Source organism: Lipophrys pholis, assembly GCF_963383615.2.
Source record: "Lipophrys pholis genome assembly, chromosome: 13".
Classification (NCBI taxonomy): domain Eukaryota; kingdom Metazoa; phylum Chordata; class Actinopteri; order Blenniiformes; family Blenniidae; genus Lipophrys; species Lipophrys pholis.
The window spans coordinates 20,262,169-20,284,520 of NC_137632.1; the positions used below are offsets into that span (position 1 = coordinate 20,262,169).

The window sequence follows — 22,352 nt, forward strand, 5'->3', positions numbered from 1 at the left end:
AAGGTTAAGAGGCTTTATCTTTACAGAGCAAAGTCAGAGCAATAGCACTTTTTAGCACTTCATCAATATTGGTCTACAACCACCAAAGAATGTGAAAATAACTCAGGTCAAAATGATGGGAATCACCAAAACAATAACCTGAATGGAAGTTTTTGTTGTGTTCTAGGCGTTGACAGGATCACTGCACATGCAGGCAATTAATCTATTTCATGCCGCTGAGAGGTGAAGATAGGAAACAGTGGTTAGCAGTGTGCAGGCATCTTTTTTCGGTCTAAAAATGTTAATTTGAGCATTAAATTTGACTGCAAGCCACAAGTCCATCTCTCAGAAAGTTGGGATGATGCGTAAATTGTAAATAGAAATAATGCAAACAAATCCAACATATCAGATTTGGCAGGTTCATGTTTATCATTGTGCAGCATCTCTTCTTTATGTGTCTGTTAGTGTGAAGTCACGAGTTGTTGTCCAGTTCTGTAGGGCAGTCTTTCTGCTCAGGGAAGCAACGGATGTTTTCTCTTGGTGGAAAATCTCCAGGCAGGCCGGATCACCTGGAGTCTTCTACTGTGAAGCCATGCTGCTATGATGGATGGAGTCTCACTCACTTTGCTGCAATATTTAGGGCCTTCCCTGAACAAGATGTCTGGATGGAAGCAGACTCTGTTCTGAAACCTCTCCTTTAGTCTTCAGCGCTGATAAAGCCTCTCCAGAGGTGGAAGCCGCAAGCATCACAGGGCAATAATGCAACCTCTTCCATTAGAGATGCTGGCTTTTGAACTCTATGCTCATATTAAAAAAACTGAGATGCTCCCTCTAGTCTTTAAATTTTGTATCTGATCGCAGAAGACTTTTTTTTTTCCCACTTTGATCTAATCCATTTTAAAGGAGCATTGGCCAAGAGAAGATGATTCACATGTGGACTTTTCTTTGCATTATGCAGTTTGGGGGTGGAGGTGGGGGTTGGTGGGGTGGGGGTGGGTGGGTGCTGGAGCACCTGCCCCTTTTGGCGTCTTCTTTTTTTTTTTTTTTTTTAACTTTATTTATAATGCAGCCTTTTCATAACAGGAATTACGTGTACACTTATAGAAAAAAAAAAGAAGAAGAACAACAACAACAACAAAAACAAGTACAAAACAACAAATAAACAAAAAACAAAGCAAAACAAAACACAAAATAAAGGGACAATAGAGTCTGATGGTATTATTTCCATTTTCTAGGGAGAAGGAGTGGATGTGCACGTATCATTCATTCATATATATATATATATCACACACACTTTAGTTGGAGCACCTGCCCCTTCAAAGGTCTCTGCACTTCCAAGGATCATACCCACAAATTATAGGTATATTAAAGTACATTATCATTATTATTGTACAATTGTATTTATCATTACTCTAGTTTTTATGTAGGAGTCACTGGCACAATTAATGTCACGGAATCACCTTTAAGACCAATTCATAGCACGTTCAGATCTTGTTTATTTATAGGGTTTTACGCATGTGTACGAAAGCAACCCCCCCCCCCCCCCCCCCCCCCCCCCCCCCCCCCCCCCCCCCCCCCCACACACACACACACACACAGCTGCTGACCCTCATGAATTCATTCCAATCTTCCTCACAGATGGATCACACGGTGGCACTTAAAAGAAAAGGGCAAATATTAACCAATACATTTTCTTAAACAATTGCCGCTGGATGAGATGTGAAACCCCCATGCCCCTTTCTTTCTCCCCCGCTCCCTCCCTCCCTCCCTTTCTCATATGGAGTGTTTTCCCTGCGCTGCCACATCGCGCACTTTAACGGAGCCCGACGCGCCGCATCAAGGTGCCTCTCCTGTTCCACACACGGCGCTCAGCTCTCACAGGTCATCTGTGCGGCGACCACCCTCTGGAATCTCGGCAGAGGAATCTGGATGGGGATTTGGATTGTATTGAAGTCCAGTGCAGCGATCTTTTCAGCTGTGCAGCCGTGGACGGCTCAGTTTCGTACCACAACTTGCGTTGAAACTTTCCAATGATGCGACCGCAACGCAGGAGATTCAAAGGAAACATTTGACTCGGCATCAACAAGGATTAAGAACTATGAGCTTTCCCTCCGGAATATTAATACTCAACTTTTTCCTGTGTTGGACTTCGGTTTTCTCACAGGTAAGAGATTTACGCACTGCTCGGAGCCTGGAGCAGTGCGTAATCTGGATCTTTGGTTATATCTGTGCGCAATCATGATTTTTTTTTAAGTTTTCTTTTTAAAGAAAGGTGTGACTTTACCTACTCAAAGCCGTAACATATGAACTCTTAAGCCACGTCACTTCTTTTTTCGGCAGGTTTAGTGCGTATTCAATATGCATGTGATTACACTGGATCCCCACAGGTCCAAAAAGAGCAAAGCCAGGGGCAAAAACAAACACTATGCTATTTATTATGTAGGTAAATCTTGTCCCTTGAGACAGCACACCCTCAGCCACATGCACATTGTGTCTCTATCTTTCCAGGAACTAATTTGTTGGTGCCAGCATTTCATCATTGATCTCAGGTTTGATGACAGTGCCAAGACTGCAGAAACGCCTCTGCAGACCAGATTGATCCTAATTTGTTTGTAGTTGTGTCAATATCTATCAGCGTCTAAGCCTTTTCCTCTATTGGCACCTTAGTAAAGGTTTTCGCCTCTATTGGGTCTGCTTAGCATCTTCATTTGCATTTTAGTGGAGTCATATTGTTGCACCTCACTTAAAGAAACAAGCTCATCTGAAGACTTTTTTTTTTTTAACAGAAATTGTGAAGAAAAAGTGAAAGACTCCAGAAAAAAGCTTCAGCTGAACACATTTCTTCCTTCATGGAGTCACCAGACATGCTGTAATATTCGTCATTGAACTGCAAACACTTGTTGGGAACACAGTTTTGATCAGATTGAAAGGAGAGGATGATTATTCCAGCAGCTCCATCAGCACCATGGACAGCGTCTCCAGCTCAGGAGCCAGAAATATTACAAAATAAATAGAATCAACATGCTGGTGAAACAAACCCTAAGAATAAAGCTGCTGCCTTACATAACACACATGAGCAAAGGAAATTGAAATGTTTGCAACAACTTGCGTGTTGTTATTCTGGGTTTCTTTAATAAGGAGAAAAACATTAAAAACAAAACTGATTAAAAGAAAAACCTTGTCATCTGGAGTTCAGTGGATTTCCTCAGAAAAGGACCACTTCCCATTTGTTTAGTTTTTTGTTTGGCTTTAACAGGTCAATAGCAATTGAATTAAAATCCTTTTCAACAACCAGACTAATTTTAACCGCAGTTGCCACAAGCTCGTTTTTTTAATGGATTTCTTTACAGTGACTTAAAGTGGAGGCAGAGATCCTTGGTGACTCTATGAAATGGAGTGGAGTGCATGTATGTCAGTATCTTGTAGTGCTAAAGGCAAAAAAATGTGTTTCAAGTGACTACCAAAAAGCTTTTCCTAATTCTCATTCTCCTCAGTGTTGTATTGTTCTGAACTGATTCTAAGTCCTCTGCCCTGTTGTTCCTGACCATGACTGCGATATCTGCCCTCTCTAAGTCTTATGCATGATTGTAGCTTTGAAGCTGCATGCGGACATGTGCTGCTGACATTAGACATGCTATAGGTTAATTTTTGAACATAGATGAACTGAGATGAAACGCACATGATCGCAATCGCACCTCTGCCAATTTCTCGTAAACCATTTAAAGGGCTGCCTGCAGACGTCTCGAATCTACATATGAATGCTGGTGTGCGTGTGTGTGTGTGTGTGAGCAGGAACAAAAAAGATGTGATATATATATGTATATAAAAAAATATATAAATAATATATATATTTTTTGGGTTTGTTTTTTCTTTTTCCCCCAACGATGTTCTGCTGAAATTTTGAAAACTACCACAAAGCATATGTTTCTGCACAATGACGTTATATAAACATGCTTATCTCACATGCAAACCCTGCCTTTGCTGGTTGAAATGTTTAAATCCTGCCAGTACTTTGTTCTTGCTTCAAATGGCACAAAGGAAGCGGGAGGGAAGTGAGCATATCAATGGAAGTCATACAGAGCAGTGTTTCCCTTTGATTTTTGAAGATGGGGCATGTGTAATGTGACATGCAGCCGGGAGGAAAAAAATATATAACAAGCCTGCTAGAAAGACTCCCCTCTGTGCACATATTTATCTGGCTCAAATGCATTCATGTATTTAAAATCTTGTTTATAGCATCTCAATTAGCTAAAACCAAACCCCAATTTCGATTTATAAAGCAAGATTTACACATATACACACTATGATTAAATATTGGATTAAATTGGATTTGGCCTATGGATAAAATGACTCTAAAACGTACAATGGGGGAATGCTCAATTCAAAGGCCAAGGCAGCAGCAAAAAGATTAATAGAGGCTCTGGAGCTTGTTTGTATTCATCTGACAGTGTTTGAATAAAGATATCCTGGAAAAATGTCAAGAGAACAGAAGTCAGAAGGCAAAGCCAACTTTGCTCTGTGAAGAAAGGACGATTGATCCAAAGTTGATATGCATACAGTACAGGTTTGATCTGCAGCGGCCAGAAAATGAAAGCTGCAAAAGGAGGCTCATTCATCCATCCAACTATCTGGAGGACTGGATGTGGTCCTGGAGGAGGCTGGGGCAAAGAGCACATCCTGGACAGGCTGTCCGTCCATCCCAGGGCTCACACAAAGAGACAGCAATCACATTTAGGCATTTGCCATTTATCGACCCAAATCAGGCAATTTAAGCCAGACAAACATTTTGAAGTGAAAAAGGAAAACTTTAGTTGCATTTTAGGGGTCCGTTTACATGGCGATGATGCTCGGAGCCACTGAAAACTCCACTTTTGGAAAGCGACTCCCATTTCTGTGTAAACAGACATTGTTTTTATAAAGTGGACCTTGAATACATCGGTTTGTCTGGGGACTGTCGGAGGGAAAACATGCAAACTCCAGACCACAAAGCCCAAAAATGAATCTCACATTCTAACCATTACATAACTACTTCCAGCGTGTCTGTGGTTCTGAGGTGCTCATTATAAATTTGTAAATATAGTAACTGAATGCTTTGACGTGTCGAGAAAGCATGCTGCTCTTCGAACCAAAAGTGTCAGTGCATATTTAAAGGACTTCAAAACAACCCTCACCAGGTGGTGTTGGAAATAAAAGGAAGCAATGGATCTTGCTGTTTACAGGCATTGGAAATCAAATATAAGTCTTGCTGTAGGAGATGATTAAAAGTTGCAGTGTTTTAAAGTAGTATCAGCTCCAAAAAGTGACGTCAAGTCAAAGTTTATTCATAACAAGGATGGCAACAGGAAAAAATGATTTCAGCCGAACATTCTAGGGGTCTTGGGGGCCGTAGGCCTTTCATTGATTACTACACATTTTAAAGCCATATAGGCTATATTTTGTACGAGAACCACATTACAAGACCTGGAGTAAATTTTACATATTTAATGAAAATTAAAATCAATGTACACGGTCTTTCTGATATCCATCTTATGTAGGGATCTCACCCTAATTTGAATTTCAAGTCATACAGTACAATAAAAATCATTAAATGAACCATACATGTATGAAACACTGTGTCGCATCATATAACAACACAGGAATAAAATACAGGATATGATTTGCTCAGTTAGAAAATGAGAGAAACCAATAATTCGAATTCAGTTGATAGACTTATAAAAGTTTTTATCATTGATCTGAATTCCCCTATGGTCTGAGTGGTTCTTATATGATATTGTAGGCTATGCCAAAGATTTTGGGCAGCAACATAAAACGCTCATTAAAAAGTTTAAAAATGTGAATTGTGATATGAGTAAGAACCGGCTCACCTTAGTGCTGTGGATGGTGTGGAAACTATAGGGAAGAAGTGCAATTTCCTTCAAGCTTCGAAAAAAAAGTAAAAAAAAATTGACTTAATTTCAGAAAATGACTAGAATCCAGTGCAAAGTGGCCAATACTGCTTTGCTTTAGCCATGAAAGTACAGATTAGAACTGGTGATGTCTGTTGGGCAGCAATTCCACCAAAAAGTGATTTAAATAGATCTCATTTACACGACAATGGTCAACTGACAGCCGTATGTTTTGCATTTTAATTTCAGAAAAGTTTACTAGTGGTTGCGTGCGTGCGTGCGTGCGTGCGTGCGTGCGAGCGTGCGTGCGTGCGTGCGAGCGTGCATTGCTTTTTTTTTTAAGTACAACCACCCACACATCCAAACAGAGAACATGAAGCATTCAAACACCTTTCAACGGTTGTTCTTCATCATATCGTTCAACTCAGTATCTGTGGTATGTAAAAAAAATGTGTTTAAAATAATGGTCTATAATAATTGTTCTTTGTTGAAGAAGCACACATGGCTGTATTTAGATGGGAAATTGAAAATGTGTGTTCTTTTACCCGGCATCGATGAAAACAGAACTTTTTGAAAATGTTCCATCTCAGTGTAAACAGGGAAAAGTGCCACACAATTGTAATTAATAGTTCAGGGCATGTGCAAGAAGTTTGACAGTAACGATGAAGGAATGAAGGTGCTGCTTGTGTTGCTCAGTGTTTCGGATTTCACAGCACACATGTACATTCACTCCACCGTCATCTAGATCACATGTGGAGACACGTTTCTTCCATACAGCAGATGCTGAGAAGAAAGACAGTTTAAAAGGAGCTGGAATGTTTTTTCTTCTCTGTATGGCACGGTTGTTTTATATAAACACAGCACCTACTAGTGGCCCCCTTTTTAAAACTACATCATTTTGTTTTCAGTGTTTGTTACGTTTCTGAAACGAAAATGAATAAAACTTTTCGTTTCTGTCGATCGGCGTGTAAACTGGACCTTAGACTGCGTGAAGATATTTCCTAATTCACATGCAAAACCTTACAGACTCAGACTTTCCCATGTAAAGTGGATGACTTTATGTATTAAATAAATTAAAGACAAGTCAACGACGCGACTGCTGCACCAATAAGTTTGCTTTGTTGCCCTCTAATCATTTAAATATGTGAATATACAGAAACATTTTTTTTTTTTCCATCTCCCGCATCATGTCGGGAAAGAAGTCACAAACAACTACCTCCAGTCAGAAGGGAAGAACATTTTTTATTGGTGTCGCCACAATAAGTTTTAGAAAGATGCTGTGGAACAGAATGTATTCAGGATGCGATCCGTGCTTTTATACCAAAGTTCAGTGTTTCTTTTTCCTGTGATATTTCAATTGATCCAGACTAAAGTATCCAGAGTGTGCACCTGGAGGACAAACTTCATGTGCGCAACCTTGCGAACTCATGAGCTTGGTCTCACTCCGCTCCTCCTGATCTGCTTCATATTCTCTACTTGAGGACTGCCGTGCAGTTTCAGGGTCACTGTTCAAGTCCTGCCTGTTCTCACAGGTAATGAGCCTTCATGTGAGTGCTGGATCAGTTTACTGAGAGCCTTTCACATCTTAATGCAAGGCTGTGTAATAAATGTGTGTGAATCTGCAAATTCACCTGCTGTCACACAAGGACTTTACACACACAGGTATACAGACTGTAAAAATAGCATCATGTCCTAATTTTCATCAGCTGCTGCACGTTGGGTTTCACGCTGTGCCTCTATCACCAAGAAAACAGGCACTCTGTTTTCCTCCGCTGGTGAAATGTCACAAAGATCTTATTGACACATCATTTCATCAGACACTGCGCCAGATCTCCATGTGAGAAATCATTACAGCATCAGCCAAATACAATGCAGAAGTTTAAAGTAGCACCAATGAGCCACTTGGAAAAAAAAGTGACCGTGATAAAAAAAAAAAAAAAAAGGACTTTTCTTTGCCTTCTTTGGGCAATCCCTCTGTGTTACTGATGCATACACACAATCCTAACAAACAAATGTAACTACAGTGATGTTTCACAACATTAAGGAACACGGATTGAGAAAAACACAAAAGTAGAATCTTATCAATCATAATTTTTATAGTTTTTATAGTTCATTTAATTATTCCTGTTTGTTTCTGTGAAAGACACGTTTGTTTACTTTACTCTCTTGTGTCAAACACCAGCTGGATGAGATCCAAATGTAATTTGATGTAAAACTAGAAGTAGATCCACTACTCTGAGTCAGGATAACCCCCAGTGACTGGATGTTCTCAGTATCACCATCTGGGTTGTGTGGTGGTTTGTGTGTACGTTACTATCAGCAGGAAAAAAAAGTAGTTTCATAGAAACACTAAATAATGGTGGGCACACAGGGAGGTAATGGTCCTCACTCCCGTCTCAGTGAGAAGTTTTCCTGTTTTGATGTTGGGCTTGGAGGTTAGTATTGCAACCATATCATCAGTAGGGTAAAACTAACCTGATTCACCATCTGAATCCAGCTCATGACCTGGGTGAACAATCCAGTTCTGCCTCGTAGTGTTTGGAAGAGCCGACAGCGAAAAGTAGAAAAATTGATGTCGCCATGAAACCTCACTATGGGTGTGGTCACTTTTCTGACACCTCACGCTTAAAACCCCAAAAAGTCAGAAGGATCAAGGTCAAGCCAAGTTCACCCTTCTGCTCGGTTGAGCTGTTGCTCACTTGGTAGATGCAGGGTGTCTGTCAATAGTTGCAGATTTGACCCCCTGTCCCGCCCCCCCGTCGATACGGGGAAGTGTCCTTGAGCAAGACACTGAACAGAAGAATGTATGGGTTGAGCACCTGCACCTGCACCTGATCTGTCACCAGTGTGAGAATGAGTGAATATGACTTCCAAGCTCTTGGTTAGTGTGCATTATCCAAAATGTATATTCGAGGGTGATTGGTGTGTGTGTGTGTGTGTGTGTGTGTGTGTGTGTGTGTGTGTGTGTGTGTGTGTGTGTGTGTGTGTGTGTGTGTGTGTGTGTGTGTGTGTGTGTGTGTGTGTGTGTGTGTGTGTGTGTGTGTGTGTTCATATCTTGGTTAAGATGGTCTCTGGTACCTGTGATTTTTAACTTTATAAACCAATGTCGAAGGTGAACGGATTAAATGAGCTGGTGATGTTACACTCATGGATTCTAACTGTATCGGTGGTAATGGAGCCATTCCTAAATGTACCAGTAGAACATGTACTATGCACAAAAATAGAATTCAACATACAGATTTTTCTCCAGCACAAACTTTCAAAATTAGAATTTCCTAACTGCCTTTTTCTTTTAGTCATGGGTTCACTCGTTCACAGCCGGTCTGGCTGGCTCCGAGCAGATGGGAAAGCAGGGAAATGTGCCAAATGTGACTGAGACTTTCAGACCCTGGGTGATTCATCAGACACGGGGGTCACAGATCTGATTTTGTTTGTTGTGCTCCACAGATGGAGTTTGATGATCCCCTCTCTGCACAGGAGCAGATGTACATCCTGTATGAAATCAAAATGGAGTGCCACCGGAACCTTTCCAACACTGACCCAGGGACCACAGGTACAAAAGACATGCACGGAGAGTAATCCGCCTCTTTAAAGTGCACTTAGTGCTGCACGCTGGGACCAATGTTCAGATCAGTGAGACTTCAAATGTTGCAGTCCAGAGGGAATTTATATTAATTTTCTCACCACAAAGTGCTGCAGAATGGTGTCCAGACTGGCGTTGGAAACCTGTTTGTATAACCAAAATGCTCAAGGTCGTTTAAGAGCCAGCTGAGGTCTCACTCATTTTTGAAAACTAAAATTGATCAACAGGTTAAAATTGCAGGATATTTTGCTCCATGAAAGGATGTTCACAGCACTCCTTTCTTAACTGATTGATAGATTTTTTGTGTTGTGTGAGTTTGCAGTTAGAGCCCAGTGACTGAGAATCGTAAACATTAAAACAATGTCACACACAATCCATTCCAACTGAATCAGCTTGGTAAAAAATGTATTTCTGCCAAACAGGTCAGCCTGAGAAATGTTTGTGACTTCTTCACTTTTGAGGATTTGTGCTCCAACGTGTAAAGTATTTTCAGTATTTCTAATCAACGTTTTATTTATTTTTTTTATACATCTCCGCAGATGTCCAAGCATCGTCTGAAAAAGTCAGTCTTCTGAAATTAAGCTGTCAGAAGTCACGTTTTGTTTTGTTTTGTTACTTTTTCATAAGGAGCTCGCATTTCTTGGTCATTGTGACCCTTATGTAAAGTGTATTTACAAACCCTGGCCAAGCTGAGGCATGCAGACTTTTTAAAGCTATGATTCCTGAGCACCAACACTTAAGGACAAACATGAAAATGTGTTCACCATAATAACATGAGTACAAGTTGATTTGTTACCCTCCTCTTTCAAACCTGGATGGTGAACATTCACCCCAATCAGTAATGTAATACTGATGAGCAATGTGATAACTGCCCATAGCGTAACAATTTGACATTTCATAATAATATAATTTATGTAATAAAGTCAATAACGTAACCATTTTTCAATAATGTAATTGAATAATAAAACACATTTACCACCAGAATTGAGGGAGAGTTGCATAGTATTTATTCTCAATGAATGAATATGACAACAATCTCATGCTGCACAAAAGCTGCAATGTAATATTTCACTTTCAGTGGATTTATGTATTATTACATTATTCATTGTATTACATTTTCAAAGCTTTTTTGTTAAAGCTACTACATTGATAATGTAATAAACTATTAAATTAATGTTGAAATGTTACAATGGTCTTTATATAAATATATACATATATATATCTAATATTGCTATTGCTTGCTGTATTGACGTGCTATTTCTACTTTATTCTCAATTTCTGTTGCACAACAGGGGATCTTTGAAGCAGACTCTTAGTTTGTGGTTCAAGCTGACCAATGTGACACTTGAATGAAAGAATGTTCTCGTTATTCATCAACTGAAAAACAAACCACAGACGTGTTTGTCATACTGGAGCGGCGTGGTGCTTTTCAACACTGGAGATTAATGTTGCCTTTCGGACCCCAGACTCCAATAAGCTAACTATTGATTGAACCAAGGGAAACGGAGTGTAGTTCAATATAGACCACCTCCTTTGCTCCTTTTTTTTGTTTTCTGGCATGTTTTGCTGGATAAAATGTGGCTTTCATGCCTACTCACAGTGCATGTGGACAAAGTGGCTCCTTGACCTTACCTCGCTTTTATGCGAAAGCAGTGAGAGCAACAACTTGTTGTGGACGTGAAAAGCAGGGCCTGTATCTGGCTGTTTACTAGCAGTTGACTTGGAAGTGGATCTATTGTGTTATTAAAGAGTATAAACGGTTGGTCCTGTGTTAATCCCATTTACTTTATGAAGATTTGTGCCGATACGTGGACATATGTAAGGTTAAGTTAACAGATAGCGAATTGAATCACAATCCACATGAAGCGATATAGTAAACTGACTAATGCACACACATGATTCTTTTTGCTATCACTGAGTGTAATCTAAGATTGTGCAGAAGCATGATGGGACCCACCGATGGCCTGTTAACAGCTGAGAGCTGCCTTCGTCCCGCAGCATAAAGTCGAAGCGCCTCTTGGATGCTGAGATAAATGTGTGCAATCACGTGCACATCACAGCAGCCAGCAGCAGAGGCGACATCCAAGATCAGATAGGATGCGGCAGTGAACGGAAACCAGGTTCATCAGAGGTCTCGAGAATCAAACTTCAGTGCCAGTGTCAACTTTGGCTTTTTCCTACGTCAACAAACTGAGCGCACACACGCCATCCAGAATGAGAATATTGTCATTCCTGTTCAACTGAAAAGCACTAACCAGGTATCAGTAAGAAACGTGCTGAATCCCTCTCCTTCTCGCTGCAGGTGAGGCGTGCCCCCCAGACTGGGATGGACTTATCTGTTGGCCTCAGGGCTTCCCCGGCCGGGTGACCAAGGTTCCCTGTCCAGCTTACATCTACGACTTCAATCACAGAGGTTACCCGTTTTCTATACCAGCTTTCACAAATGCTCTGAAGAATGTGGCGAGAAACCTAAAATGGGACCGTCTTCACTGTTGACACGAAGTAATACAGATGTTTTTTAGTGTGTCTTACCGGCTATTGAAAGAGCTCTGTGTATGTCAACATATTTTCAGTGAAAAGGAACTTTAAATGCGGGATGAGGAGCGTGTTACATGTCTTGCATAACAGGTGGAGCTAAAAGAGTGAACGAGAAATCAATCAAGCTCTGCTTGTTTAAACCAGTTTAGTCCTGACAAGAAGCATAATTACACAAAGGGGATCACAATCACTTGCATATGCTTTCAACAAGTGCACAGGAAGGTTTTGTCCTTGATAAGAAAGAATATTTACAGAAAAGAAATACGTACATTGTGTGAATAGAATTTTATACACAAGGTCCTGATTCCTTCAAGCTCTCACAAAGTAAACTTCACAGGCCAACTTCCGATTGCTGCTCCCAGACATACATTTCAAACCCCTTTTATAATGATAGTAATAATAATAATAATAATAATAATAATAATAACGATTGGCTTGGATTTATATAGCGCTTTTATCAAGCTGACTCAAAGCGCCTACAGAGACCATTACTCATTCACACCAGTCCCACCAGTGATGGTAAGCTCCGTTGTAGCCACAGCTGCCCTGGGGCATGCTGACAGAGGCGTTGCTGCCATTTTGCGCCAACGGTCCCTCCCGACCACCGCCAACATTCATGCACCATTCATACAAGGCAATGTGGGTAAAGTGCCTTGCCCAAGGACACAATGACAATGACTTGGATAGAGTAGGATTCGAACCGCCAACGGTTATTGGACAACGGACTCTACCACTAAGCCATGATCGGCCCTTTTATAATGTCGATTAAAAAAAAATTATTCACTATGTGTTCTCCTTTCATAACTGTTATACATGAAACCACGGTCAATACAAGTTGACCTTTTTTTTTTGCAGAAAAACATTTTGCCATGTTAAAATGAATATCAGTGAATGAGTTTATAATATGCAGGGTGAAATGAGTGTTTTCACCCCTTTTAAATTGACTGACTGAATTCAACTTAAGAACAAATAATTTATGCAAACACTGTCAAGATTAATGAAATGGAGGGCACCACAGTGCAGTTGATGTCCTTGGTGCTGTAATTGCTGTCAAAGGTGCATTAAATGACCTTAAAGTGGGGGATATCTATGCAATCTTTCTTTCTTCTCATATATATTTTAAATTCTTGTGATAGAGCCCAAATTGTATTGATGAGGAATAGTTTGTGTAGGCATCACTTGTTATAAGTTTTTATTTTAAACATGCTGCATATGTTGGAAATCACCTGAAAGAATAATTTTTTTTTTTAATTCATTCACTTCAGGTATGTGATGTTCAAACATTTTGTACAAATACATAACCAATATCCCTATATACATACACACATACTCGATAATGTATACACCATTTGATGATAATAGATAATAAAATTGTAGCTTATAAAAATAGTTATAAAAAAGATATAATTCTGTTTAAGTATACCCACACATACTTACACACATACATACACACACACACCTCACATATCTGATTAACGTGCCTGAAAAGGGGTAGGAAGAAGTAAACTTATCAAATCCTACCCCTTCTCCAATATTTAATAATTATCTTTCTGTATTAAGAATAGTTAGTATCATATAGGTAATATAACAGTGAGAATATTATTTAATGTAGAAGACATATACACATGCATACAATATACACATATACATACTTACTACCTATATATACGCCTATATATATTCACAGGACATGCTTACAGGAAGTGTGACGTGAACAGTTCCTGGGTGTTTGTGGAGCACTGGAACAAAACGTGGGCCAACTACTCGGAGTGTGTGAGCTTCCTGCAGCCCTTAGGCAACGAGGAAGGAAGAGTGAGTACTTACTTCACAACTAATCTGCCTCAAATGTCATTCTGACTCAGATTCAAATGGAGATCGACAGCATCACTTCATACTTCTGGTGGTTGCAGGCTGTAAAACATCAGGAAGATCATATGAAAAGTGCAAGGCGGAATCTGGTTAATAGCCTGTGTAGAATCTGAGAAGAACATGCTATCTTACACGTGTCATACTTGTTTTTTTCAATATTAAGCACAAAGTAAGCAAATTTGTGCCACATTTGTAAGGACTGTGCATTTGTTGGGTGAGCAGCAGAAAAGTACAGAACAGATACTCATCCAAATAATACAGATATTCAGATTTGTTACTGTCATGTGCCTGCATCTTTCCAATCATTAATTTTCAAAATCATCAAAATAGCCTACATTCAAGCCTCACCTCAGATTGCTCAATAACACACAGCATGAAATGAGCTCCTGAAATGAACTAATTTCTTAAAATTAATCAGCAATGCAATGTTTGTAGACATTTTTAATATAAGGACTCCCTTTACAGAGAAAAAGTAATGCATATCGTATGTGCTCATACAAAATTGATCTTGCCGCTTTGTGCAGCGGTCATTCTTTCTGGCTTTCTGTAGGGGGCAGTGCTGAGCAACACAGATCTACACTTCTTTTGCCTTTCAACATTGAGAACAAATTTAAAATTTTTTCATCTGTTTTGAGATTACTAAATCTGTTGTTTACTTCGTTAAAAGATATTGAAATTCGTAAACATTCAATATTGAACCCCGTACTTTTCAATAACCTTGTCTTTAATTATTGAACAATGATTTGAAATTAAAAAAAAGACAGGCATAGGTCTACATTTTTTGGACTTCAAAGGTTTTCTTCATAATGTACGTATTAATGAACATGGGACATCATGATCGTTTACTACAGAATTGAGAGGGCAACTTAAGAAAACACGAAGCAGCAACACAGAGCAGATTCTCTGAAAACAGAGTTAATATTTCTCTTTTGCCAAATACACTCCTCACTTGTGTGTTTGTAGAGAATTGTAAGATTGATTATTAAAAACACAGTGAGAAATCAGCTCAAGCAGGCAAATTTCAATTATTCAAATATTTATAAATGTGACTGAAGGACTCATGAACCTCATCCCACATCACTGCCAAGCTACTTTTCTTGAATGATTGACGTTTGTTAAATTGCCAATATGTCTTGTTTTCCTTCAATTTATTCGAATAATAAACCCGAGTCCCCACTGCTTTCACACTGATTTCTCCCATCACATTTATTTCAAGCCTGCCAACATGTTTGTGACGATCACTCTGACACGATATGCCGATCCCTCAAGTGTCCTCTGGGATTGATGTTAGACTGCTGCGGGCTCTCCCATCCTCTCCACTCTGGAGAAGGTCTCAAATAAACCTGCTTTGTGAGGGCCATCTTAGTGGGTAGAGTTTGGTCCCGGATTGTGGAGATATGGGATTGGCACAGAATTTCATCTCGACAGCTCTCTTTAGTCTGATTGACTCCAATCTTATCACACACTCTTCACGACATCCTTCCACACTTGGACCCTGGTGATTCAAAACGGCCAAATCCTGACTCATCAGTGAACAAAACATTTCTCCACATGGTCATATTCCAGCGAACATGGTGGAGGGCAGTCACAGCAGGACTCCGTCAGCTTGGATTTGCAGTATTGCTTGGACCTTGTCCTGATTCTTGGATTCTTAGAGCAGCTCAAAAACAAGAATCAATATTAACAAACAGCAAAGAAATGCTTTTTTTTTTTCTACATTTACCGCTGCTCATTAAATAACTGCATGAGGCAGAATTGGAAAAGGAAGTAGTTATGCTTTCCATTGTTGTGCGATTTCTAACCACGCAGCATTGATAAAAGTCAGATTTGTTACCTGTGTGAATAGATTAGAACAGAATTCTTTTGGATAAAAGACAGAAATGTAATCCAAACTTCAAGCTTCACCTCGTTCATTTTAGAAGCTCATGTAATTATCAGCTGTAAAATTAAAATATCTTTGAGAGCGCCCAAGCCGTCTTTTTAACCAGTGACCTCAGATTCCAGACAAACAGGTGAGCTGGAAAAGCACTTCCTTTCTGTTTGACACTTTGTGTGTGAGAGATAAATGATTTATATCTCTCTTGTGTTTCTTTTGGTTTTTCAGTTAAACCTTTTAAAAAAAATCGCCGGTCAGAGTTTTTTTTTAGTTTTCTCTACCATTTCCTGTTTTACTCTGAGTCATGCTTGAGTGCGTTTCCTGAGAGTTCCTGAGTGGCACTGAATCACACCACATTTGTCTCCTTGTGTTCACAGCAGGACTTCTTTGAGCGGCTCTCAGTCATGTACACTGTCGGCTATGCAGTTTCCTTCAGCTCGCTGCTTGTGGCCATCCTCATCATCGGATACTTTAGGTGAGAGCAGACTTTGTTCTTACTTAAATGATTGTTGTTTTTGTGTATGTGCGTGTGTGTGTGTGTGTGTGTACGTGTTGGGAAACTGCAGTGTAAATCATAACATCTGATCAGCCAATGAAGACAAAAACACCCAGAAGTGGAGAAGCAGCACGAGGTCGTTTCCTCCCCCGAGTGCATTTTCACTTCGTCTGCTGAAGAATATCAACTCCAGGTACTTCAGCGTTCAATGATGTGCGCTCCACTGGCAGCTTTAGAAACAGTCACTGGCAATCACACACAGTATTTGTCCTCAGAATGTTTGATTGTGTCCTGACTGTGCTTCTATCCATAGCAAGAGGAGGGTTGTGTTTACAACTTGCCAATGGATTTGTTTTGCGAAATAAGCTCTCAGAAGATAATGCCTCAGTTTCAGAGGGCGACGTGACGGCGAACATCATTGTGGCACACAGCTGGGGGCATAAGAAAAAAAGAATAATCTGAATTTAGAAAGAAGCCATACAAAACACAAAGGGTATTTGTGAACATCTATCATTAAACCTTTAAAAATGAATTACAACAAAACAAAGAGGAACAAAAATATCGAGACTCGTCATTTTGATTTTGCACATTTTTTTTCCTGTTTGGATTCAACAATGTTTGTGGCACTTCTCAAGGACAAACTGCTTTCAACAGTGTTCAGAGCCACTGAAAATGGGACTTTTTGAAAACGGCTCTCACGGCGGATCCTTTCGAAAATGTTCAGTTGCCGTGGAAACGAAGGAAACCGTTTAAATAGTTCTTCTACACACGCACATGTTGTTATGTTGGACCATAACAACAATGGCCGCCTCCAGAGTATCATGACTCCCAGTCCATATGCTCCTGGGACTTGGTAGTTTTACAGTTGAGCGTCACCTGGAATAGCAATCCAACTTTGTTTTCTGTCTCTATGAATGTCTGTGTACTCCCATTGTTAATGTTTATAGCGTACTGTTCTCTGTGCACACGTGTGTGTCTGGTTTCATTACAAAAACAATCCACAGCAGCCACGAGTGGCCCCACATGAAAACGACATAAATTTTGAGCATTTTTGCCATTTCTGTGTAAATAGACATTGTTTTCAAAACAGTGGAATGTAAACGTGAACCTTTTATGAAACGAAAATGCAAAACTGATGTGTTTTCACTTGAAACAACGTCAAGTACATGTACTGAGTGTTTGCGGTGAAATCAAGCATGATTGTTTCCTCACACTTCCTTTAATCCTCACCAACCTACCCAGCTGTTAGTTAACTAGAATCCCTTCTTGTACTTCTTGTGTCTTGTAATGATGAATCAAATGGTCATCGTTCAGCTCAGTCAATATGTATACACCCATGCCATACAGGCCTATACCATTCCATGCACGTCCAATTTGATTCATCATACAGAACTGACCGGTCAGGGTCAGACTGAGAGCCGCTGTGCTCAGGTGAATCTGCAAGCTTTGCTAATCATGAAGCAAGACTATCACATAATTAACCCCAGAAGGAGTAGATGAGGTGGTGCATTGCAGCCTTCGAGCACGATTAGGCAGGTTAATGTTTCCAGGGAGCTGATACTATGGTAGTGATTTGAGATTTTAAGTGGATAAAGAAAGTTTTAGCATCCTTCATGGTGACTGACGTATGTGTGATGTCTACATACGTAACAACGGCCGAAAGTGTGTCACAATTTCCTGAACTGAAGTGAAATATTACTTATTTACTACAGAAGTAAATACTGTAGTTTTTGGACTGTAAGTCTCATATAATTAGAAATGGCAACTGTTGGAAATGCACCACTTATATCACACTATAAGTCACTTTTGGAATGTCCAGCCAAACAACTTGAAAAAGTGGGACTTATATTCCCCAAAATATGTTATATTATATATTAAAATATGCAGAAACATCAAACCAAACCCCCAAAAATGTGAATATCTAAGTGGGAGTGGGTCTACAACTTAGCTGTAACTCTCCATTAATGAAATCCAAATTGTTTCCTTGCTGTCAGTAATTATCTGTATCTACTTTATAAACAAATCGTATAAAAAAATGTTCCATAAAACACCTTGTCAATTCCTTCACTTCCTTCATCCATGTAATTGCTTAATAGATTGTCCTAATGCTGTACATCTTTTGGAATTGCATCTTTGTTGCATGCTGCTTCAGCTCCACATAATATGTGTGACACAATCTTACTATACAAACTGAAATAGAAAACCTTTTCTGGGTTGTCCGAATCCTGATCCATGATGATTTAGGACTCTTTTAGTGAGAGAGTTGCTGGTAAAATAAACCCAACAAATTATTCACGAGTGTCATATAATTTGAGCACAGTGATGAATTTAAATCCAGTGGTCTTATTGTTACATTAATATCAGATAATTTAAAAAAAAATGCCTTCAGTAAAACGAAGAATGCTTTATTTCCGAGAAGCCACAGAAAGATTCAGTCATTGTTTTGTTTTTTGACAAACTGTGACTCAGGTGGTTTTCTTTGTATAAAAGGGTGACATCAATGAAAGCGCACTTTACAGGTAAACAATCAAGCCCTATTTGTTTCTCAAATGTGTCTGATTAAATAAAAGCTTTGATGTGGATAGAAGTGTCACCACTTTTCATGTACATCCCCAAGGAAACCATCATTTTAAGCCATCTGTGGCACTAGAAAACCACCAGTGAGGCTCTGATCCCCAGGATAATCATGGTGCATTAAAGCAGCTGTAATGAGTCTATCCAGATTGTAAACAATCGAGAGTCCTTGGCCACCTTGAACTCTTGTAATACAATAGCCAACTTGACCATGATCACTCTGCTTTCAATGTAGAGCCAGAAACTGAATGGCAGGAGCCAGACGAGAAAGGAATAATGAGAAATTAAAAAAACAAAAAAAACAAAAAAAAACAACAGAAAACAGAAAACATCAGTTACAAATGAAATCCAAGGTGTGATTTGATGAGGTATAGAGGGGTCGATGCGGAAATAAGTGAAGATTAGTTAAAATCCTCAACTATTGCATTTTTTTCATAAGATTTCTCCATCCATCCATCCATCCGTCCATCCATCCATCCATCCATCTATCCGGATATTGGAGTTGGGAGCCAATCAAAGCAGGGGAGGTATGCTGATTACACCCTCGACCACCAGCAGAACAAGATGATTGGGCTTTCTTTATCATGCAGCTCACCATAGATAAACATCTGCATTTGTTCTTATTTTTTGAAAACAGTTCGAAACTAATCCCAATAACACATCATACTGCACTATGTTGGAGTCCAGAAGCAAACCGTGACTTTTCTTGCAGTGAGTTGACACGGTCATTTCTTTAGAATCTTCTAGTTTCCACAATAGAGAAGTTCATCACCGTCAACATTATGTCACCGATGCCATGAAGGTCATTGGGTGCAGAGGCTGAAAAGAAAACTGTCTCCAGATTTGATTTGAGTGTGAACACATTGTCAATGGGCTGCAGATGTGAGTGACAGAAATAGAAGGTTGAGTCAACAACATGCTACACAACGACCGTGGAAGTGTCAGTCATCTGATAGAAGAAGCAACTTATTTAAACGTCCGAGTGCACAGGGTTGAACATTTTAAAGCGCCATCCAGATACGATTTTAAATACTGAAGTCTTATATTTGCCATCTGTTTGACATCACAAATCTCTGATCAAGATTTAGATTTAACCTCCCGCAGTTCTCATGTGGGTTTCTGTTGTTGTTGCATGAGGCTTAATTTACACTGCAGCAGTGCATTAACCTTTGCAAACCACAACCAACAATTTTGACATGACAGTGCTGAGCTATGTGATATCCATGTGAGGTAAAGCAATATAGTGAGATCAGTAAAAACAGGGTAATATGGGAAAATACTCCCACTCTGCTTTTATATTCAGGTAAGCATAAATACAGCTGCCAATAAAAGCATGGAAGCCAATAAATAAATAATAGAAATTAATTTTCAATTAGCTTTGCAAACAGACCTTTCAGGAAATTACTTTCATCCCCTTAAACCCTGAAACAGAGGCACAATCATACATAATCCTCTATGCTTGTGAGAATAGAATAATATGGTTGCATATGCATTTGCGCATCACTACTGACAAAACATTTCACAACTTTCATGAAGACCTGAGACCTGAGAGAGGGTGTGGAAGTGCTGTGCTGGCTTATACTATGAAAGCATGCAGTTGTGAATGTGTGTCGCTGCCTGAGTCTCATGCCGACAGTGACGGGGTTACAAAGTCCCCGACTACTTTCTCACCATTGTGGAAAAACTTAAAGTGCATCTGGATGTCGAGGTGCTCGGTAAGCCAATTATTTTGCAGGACGGGCTTGTGCTGCGTCAGCACTTCACTTGTGTGCCAGAAGTGGGCAGATTTATTCATCTGCTCATCTTCCTGAAGGGGGAAAAGGTGAACATGCAATATGTTGCAGAAAACGGGAGAACAAAGCCCGTACAGCTGACAGGAGAACATTTGGATGGAGCCGACAGGTCATGTGAAATGAACTACCCCCCCCCCCCCCCCAAAATAAAACTTTCTACTGAGCAATGCCTGGGGACAAGCCTTGGATTTGCTCCCTGCAATGAAAAGGTTTTCAGCTGATGACAACCAGAGATGCCATTAAAGTCTTTGTGCCTCAAGTTTCTGTTTTTGCAGTTTACTGTAGTTTTAGTTTTTTTACTCCCTGTATTTTCGCTGAAACTGAAAATATATTGAAAATATCTGTACTTACTCATTTAAAAGTGACTAGTTACGTCGTTTAACCTCTTCATTGGGAAATTGAGTTACAGTGAAAGGATCAGAGCAGCTGATGCTAAAAATAATCCATTATGAAACACCAGGAGGTGACGAGCTTAAAAGCCCCACCCACGCCCCTCCATGTGCGTTTTGCTCTTTTACCCCATTTTACTAATGCTATTTTTTAAAACCCCTTTCCCGCCAAGAGATGAGTCCTTTTCAAAATGTCTGTTGTGCAAAGAAAATAAAAATAACATGAAATGTATATTTTGTTATAATTTGGTGAAAGCTTCAGGGAGCCACTCCAGAAGGGTTAAAGAGCCACATGTGGCTCCAGAGCTGCAGGTTGGCGGCCCAAAGTCTTTTTAAAAAGGAGTCTTTGTTTGCTAAAACATGTATATTGGTGTTGGACCTCAGTTGAAACTTACCTGAAAATCTGGAGTTTGAAAGTGGCGTATTTTTTATTTTTTATTTAGGGTCTTTGTTCAAACCAGAATCTCCCACAAGGGGGCGCACCCTGAAACATTTCAAAACAGGAGATTTTGATTGTGCTCCTGTTTTCTTTAACACAGGAGGCTAATATCATAAACCCACCTCTGTTGAATTTAGCTGGTAACTGCTGACCGCTAACATGACTAATATACATTTTTGAACCCCAGCTGATTTACAAAAGACCCTGTATTTCATTTTAAATCTCCGGGGTGCATTGCCCTGTGGCGTGGATGTTTGTCGACGACTCCACAGTCGTTATTTTTTTATATTTTTCATGTGAGCAAAGCGCTATCATCATGATTGACCATTCCAGTGTTCAATCAACGTGCACCTAACATCCCTACCAGTCAAAATCTTGTGTGCACTATGATCGATTTTCTTTCAACAAGATATTTCAAGAATTGATTTAATAACAACTTAATGGAGACTGGATATGTGAGAATACCAGGTGATGACTCCTTTAAGTGACAACACTTACTTCACAATATCAAATTCATCACCAATAACTATAGTTTTTCCCAACAGGCGCCTTCACTGCACCAGAAACTACATCCACATGCACCTGTTTGTCTCCTTCATGTTGCGGGCCGTCAGCATCTTTGTGAAGGACAAAGTTGTCCACTCCAGCGCCGGATTACAGGACCTGGATTCCGCCCTGCTGGACAACCTGAAAATCGTCAGCATAGCGTCACTGGACAAGTCTCAGTATGTAAGTGCCAGGATTTCTCCTGTGCTTATCTTCTGTAAGTTGTAATTGAAATTTAAGTAAAAATCATGCGTGCCATACGTGCTTAATCCTTTGAAATGTTTCAAACAGTTCTCGCCGCCTCAAGGCTGTGAGCTCTGTTTGCAGCTGTGCTTGCCAGGTTGATGCTTCTATCAGGAAAAGGAGGAGCAAATGTTTGACAGCA

The 22,352-nt window shown here is 39.8% G+C and overlaps 1 protein-coding gene across 1 annotated transcript in view; it reads left to right on the forward strand.

Moving 5' to 3' along the window:
- Positions 1-2,110: 2,110 nt before the first annotated feature.
- Positions 2,111-22,352, forward strand: part of pth2ra (parathyroid hormone 2 receptor a) — a gene marked incomplete at its 3' end in the record, with an annotated part of 46,160 nt that continues 25,918 nt past the window's right edge. The window contains exons 1-6 of the mRNA XM_080478978.1: positions 2,111-2,143; positions 9,312-9,417; positions 11,750-11,860; positions 13,673-13,797; positions 16,108-16,205; positions 21,967-22,150. Of these exons, the coding sequence (XP_080335104.1) occupies positions 9,312-9,417; positions 11,750-11,860; positions 13,673-13,797; positions 16,108-16,205; positions 21,967-22,150 (624 nt within the window). The 5' untranslated portion in view covers positions 2,111-2,143. The remainder of the gene's footprint in view (positions 2,144-9,311; positions 9,418-11,749; positions 11,861-13,672; positions 13,798-16,107; positions 16,206-21,966; positions 22,151-22,352) is intronic.